Source organism: Lucilia sericata, unplaced genomic scaffold (genome assembly GCF_015586225.1).
Source record: "Lucilia sericata isolate MDLA Ls3-8-SP2 unplaced genomic scaffold, ASM1558622v1 Contig000084F_arrow, whole genome shotgun sequence".
In the NCBI taxonomy this organism is placed as follows: domain Eukaryota; kingdom Metazoa; phylum Arthropoda; class Insecta; order Diptera; family Calliphoridae; genus Lucilia; species Lucilia sericata.
In genome coordinates, this window is record NW_023994117.1 from 256,537 (window position 1) to 261,786 (window position 5,250).

The 5,250-nt window shown below is 33.3% G+C and overlaps 1 protein-coding gene across 1 annotated transcript; it reads right to left on the minus strand.

Annotated features, from left to right (window-relative positions):
* Nucleotides 1-2,566: 2,566 nt before the first annotated feature.
* LOC119599686 (solute carrier family 35 member E1 homolog) lies at nt 2,567-4,739 on the minus strand. Its single transcript, XM_037949563.1, has 5 exons — nt 4,403-4,739; nt 4,072-4,280; nt 3,666-3,791; nt 3,368-3,607; nt 2,567-3,307 (listed from the first exon to the last, which is right to left on the minus strand). The coding sequence occupies exons 1-5, from the start codon at nt 4,737-4,739 to the stop codon at nt 3,083-3,085; spliced, it is 1,137 nt and encodes a 378-aa protein (XP_037805491.1). The 3' UTR covers nt 2,567-3,082.
* Between the last annotated feature and the right edge of the window lie 511 nt (nt 4,740-5,250).

The following is a 5,250-nucleotide window of genomic DNA, read 5'->3' on the forward strand; positions in this document are numbered from 1 at the left end:
TAGTTTTTGAATTTTATAAAGTATTTAAACGTAAACACTTATGTAAGTATTATTGTGGTATGGATAAGGTGAAGAGAGTTCCCACTTTTGGTCTCGGAACTCCAAGGTCTAGGTATTCTAAACAGGAGAAGTCCAAGGAAGCTGCCGAATGATGTAGATAATCATTGTGAGTCTTCTTCGACAGAGTTTAATATCATTAACCAACACCTACGGACGTGGCCGTAATTCAAAATTAAAGTTTGCGGATTAGGCGTAGGCACACCGTCATCGTAATTCTGTTTATATTATAGTTAATGAGGTAGGGCTGATATTAATAAAATAGGTAAGAGGGTTTTTAATTCCATTACTGTAAATAATCTTATAATCTGTAAAAGGGATAACATACCAACGTTTAGGATTAAAGATAGGGAATCAATTATTAATTAAATAATAATGTAAATGGTTTACAAGGGAACCTCGGATCGATAGTTAGTAACTTGTTTAATAGTACCAAGTTCACGAAACTTTCTGTATATTTGAACAATTATGTTTTGAATAAGTACATAAGGGAGATCTCAAGAGAACAAAAAGGATTCTTGGGTGACATACAGCAAATTTATTGACAACGTAAATAAGGTTCCGTCGAATTTTAGCCAAAAACCCTTAAACATTAAATAACTCGTTGACGAAGTCTAACTCCCCACTTCTGTAAACACATTTTTCCTGTGGTACAGATACTGATTGTATGGACCTATCAGCCAATTTCTTTACTATGGACTGTTTTGAACATAATGAATATACTTTAACTGCGCTTCTTGATATAGAAGGTTATTAAAACAGAGACTATTAGAGAGTCGTTAGTAGTTCTTGGTTCAGAATTTCCTAGTGAGTTGGATAGTTTCGAAGATTGTCAGTAGAATTAACAAGTTAAACTTAGGGATGCTAAGATTTAGAAACCAGTCACCAGCTATACACTACAAGGATGTATTGCCTGTGGTTGTTGTAATATTTAGTTCGCCTATGGCCGATAGTCCATTCCGGAAATGATAGTAAGAATGAATTATTTGTGTTATTGTCTGTAGGTGGTAAGGACAACTGGAAAAACTGCGACACATCGGTGGGTCTTAATTATAGGGCGAACAATTGAATAAATGCATCATGTGTGAGGACTTTGGTGAAAGACGATTTAAAGCGCCAGTGACGATTCATTCGCGATAGTATTTGGGGAAACTGCTTTGTTCGTGTATGCCTAAGTAAAAGCCAATAATGGCTTCAGAGACCGCCATTTGATGCAACATTTCCCTAGCGTTGGACAGTCTGTCGACGTCTTGGATGCCACTTCGAAAGCGTCGAAAGTCCATCCAGATGTATCTGGGAAGGAGATCCTGCTTCAGAATTTGAATCTTTGGGTGACTGCTTACAGGAACTGTCTGGTCAACAACACATTATCTTGCCTGACCGGCATCCGGTTGCAATTGGCAGTGCATTCTTCTGGGTCGTTTGTAATCCTGGTCATTTTGTTTTACTAAGAAATAAGATTTTGACGGACATGTTAAGCATCGTCTTTACTTCCTTGGCCAAAGAGATGACTTTGAAGCAGGTAACTTGGTTTGCGTTTCTCAAGAAGTCTATTATCATCAGAGACGTCTGTGGAGGTTTAGAAAGCTTAGCAAGATAAGTATTGTAAGTATTAGTATCTTGCGACATTTCTGATCCCTGACCTCTGAACTCTAGCGTTGGACATCGTTGGGGAGTCTGGAGTTCGTGATGTCGTAGATCAGCATCGAGTGATCGACCATACCAAATTGGATAAATACAGTGCGTCAATGATGGTATGCTGGCACGTTGCTGTTTGATGCCTTTTGCGATCTGGGAGGATATTTTTGTTAGTGTCACCATGCTGGTGAGTATCGAAAAATGCTCTATCAGGGCTGGTAGTAGTAGCGATTCTAAAATCATTGCTACAAGGGGTGCTGATGTGTGTTATACTGTAAACATGCAGTTGATATTTCGCTTTATGATGAAAGGTAAACCATATTTATGATCACGTTCCCCAACTCTCAATTTAATTTTAACGGCATAATCTTAAAGTATTGGCCGCTGTTGCTTAGGCATTTTCAATATTCTTGATATTTGAGGTGGTGTTGTTTCCGAGGGTTGTTGTTGTACATGTGGAGAATACCACAGTAACCACCACAAACATTGTATTGCTCACAATGTTTTGCACAAGCGATTTCTGAAAAATTCAAAGACCACCAACCGATCCTGCCACAGTAGGATAGCTTACAGGGTATCCCAGGACATATGGCCGAACAAGGTTAAACACAAAGACAACCAAAGTACTATTAAGATTAGTCAGGAAGAGATCACTGTGCTATTTGAGCCTTTCTAGGTTCAGGATTTTTGCAGATTGTGTTAAAACAAATAAAAGCTAGAAACAGTGGAGCATATTTTATGCAACTGTTATAGAGTTTAGAGTTGTAGCTTAGAATGATATAGGTAACCTTTTTATCAGGCGAATGACGATTTATGTGACGGTCTCTAAGGATTAACTTTAACAAATTATACACTAATAAAAATACACATATTTTCCAGTTGTTTAAATTACTTTTTTTATTTTTTAATAAACAATTTACAATTTATATGTATGTATTTGTTAACGTAGTTCTTTTCTCTACGATATATACAAAAGTTTGCGTCATATATTTTTGTTAATTGAATATATTCTTAAACTTTAAAAATAGGAGGTTTATAGCAGTAATTTCTAATATTTCGTTTTTATACTTTTTAAAATTGGTGTATTTACATTTTTAAATATTGCAATGGAACAAGAACAAATTAAAGTAAAAGAAAAGGGCTCATTATTTTACATTTAAAAATCGTTCGATAGATAAAAAATTATGTAACAAAAAATACTGAGAATTGAAATGAAATCACATTTAAGAAGTTTTACAAGAATATGGCAAAAATAAAATAAAATGATAGCCTGCAGATGTTTAACTTAAAATTTAACTTTAAATATATATTTTTTTTATAAATAAAATTGTATTTCTAAATTCCAAAACTTTCTTTTTTCACTTTTAAAAAGTTATTTAAAATTGAACTAAACAAATAAGAGACGAGTTGTACTACCATTAGGCATAGTACTACCATTAGCTAAAAGACTATTTGCGGTATTTTTCGAACTATAGCCATTCGAAATTTTGTGATTTGTTGTAACTGAACCACGATAATAAGGATCAACATTATTCGGTAATGAAGTGTATTTTATATTACTTTTTTGTGTTGTTGTAGGTATAATGGATTTATCTTTACTTATGTGTTTTGCCTAAAAGAAAAAAATTTACATTAACTAATTGTAGTTTGGAGTAGACAAATGCAAACTTACCCTATTGTAGCTTAGTACACCTAATATTGCCAAGGCCATGCCAAAACAATTTACCCATGTTACTGGATTTCCCAATATCACCAAAGATACAGCTATAACAAAAATACGTTTCGATGCACTTGCCACAGCATAAGTTAGCGGCGTAACCAGGGATAGCACCGAAAATGCAATTATATTCTGTAGCCAATTTAAAACGCCATCGGCAAATAGCAAAGCTATAACACGATAATCTAAATTTGTCTGAAATATAAAAGAATTTTACATTATATGCCAAAAATATGAAATAAAAATTACTTACAATTGCTGGATGTTGTATAACTTTAAAACTGTCAACATATAACCAAATCGGTAAAAACATGAATAAAGCTAATTTACCAAGTAAGTGTAATAAGCGTAAATGATGAATACCAGTATCCTTAAGCACCTTTTAAAATAAAAAGATAATACAATAAATATTGACATTATGTAGACTTTCAAACAAATATTCGCTATTGATAGTTTGTTTGAAAGAAGGAAGAAATACTCCTACATAGACCTCAGATGGGAATCGAACCCACCACCTCCGGTCTACCAGACTATAATACTAACCACTCACCTACTAGCCACGAATTACTTGTATGTATGTATATACCCTTCAAACATAGCTGGTATGGCATCATAGGTTCCACATGTTTCATTTTTTTAAATATTTATAAAAAACTTACCTTTTTGGAAAATATATTCTGCAAAGAGAAGCCCATGGTTGATATTAAAGCCGATATTAAACCCATCATATTAAAAGATATTTCTGTCATAGTTGCAATACCAACTCCCGTTATAATTGGTATCAAACTCAAATAGACCAGTGTAGGTTGTTTTTCCCGAAATATCAAACGCGTCAGAATCACCGTAAACAATGGCATGGTAGCTTTAACTATAATGTGTTATCAAATAAATAAACACATTAACAAATTAATAAACAATTTACAAGTGTTATTAGAAAAACACACACGTCACTAACTTTGTTTTGTTGTAATAATTGCAAAACATCTTTACCTGTATGAGCATAAGACACGGGTACCTTCCACAGTGAAATATGTGATGTTACGGAAGCTAAAAATTTACCAAAAGCCAAAGGTATTATCAAACGGAAATAATAGCCCCTTGGTATATCTTGATATTTTCTTATCCGCCATAAATTAAAGAATGGTCCGCTGTATAATGTGATGCTGCATAGTTGGATCATTGTCACCGTCATGGGGTACGGAAATTCATTCAGAACCATTTTACCAATAACATTATTGCTGGATGAAATAATGTACCAGAGTATGCATAATATTAAAACTACCAGGACATGTCGAGAGCCAGTGCGTTTGCCAGCTCCACTATTCATCTTTGTAATTTATCAATATATTTTTTTTATAATTTATAAATTTATTGCTTTATACAACTTGTCACACCGAATTTTTGAACTTGTAATAATATTTAACATTGACACTTCATTTTGAGTTTGGCAAAATTATATTTTGGCAAGTTATATTACCAATTATCAAGGGAAATAAATTGGTCTGAAGAAATTGTTTTGGTAAATATTACTTCAACCAAGGAAGGTGTAAAATCACAATAATTTCTCTCTTGCAAGTGATGGTAATTTAGCGATTTAAAACTAACATCATAATTTTTCTTTCACTTCAACACGTCAACATTACAGCTTAATTACAATTGGAACCGCTGTCGACAAACCACAAAAAAAAGAGCGAGCGACGAATTAAAATTAAACGACTGTCGACAGAACATATTTTCTGACGTTTATTGGAAAAAATGAAAACAAAATGGTGTTTTTGTTTAAAATTAGAATTATTTTTTAAGAAATAAATAGAAATGGTAAGAAAATATTCAGAATA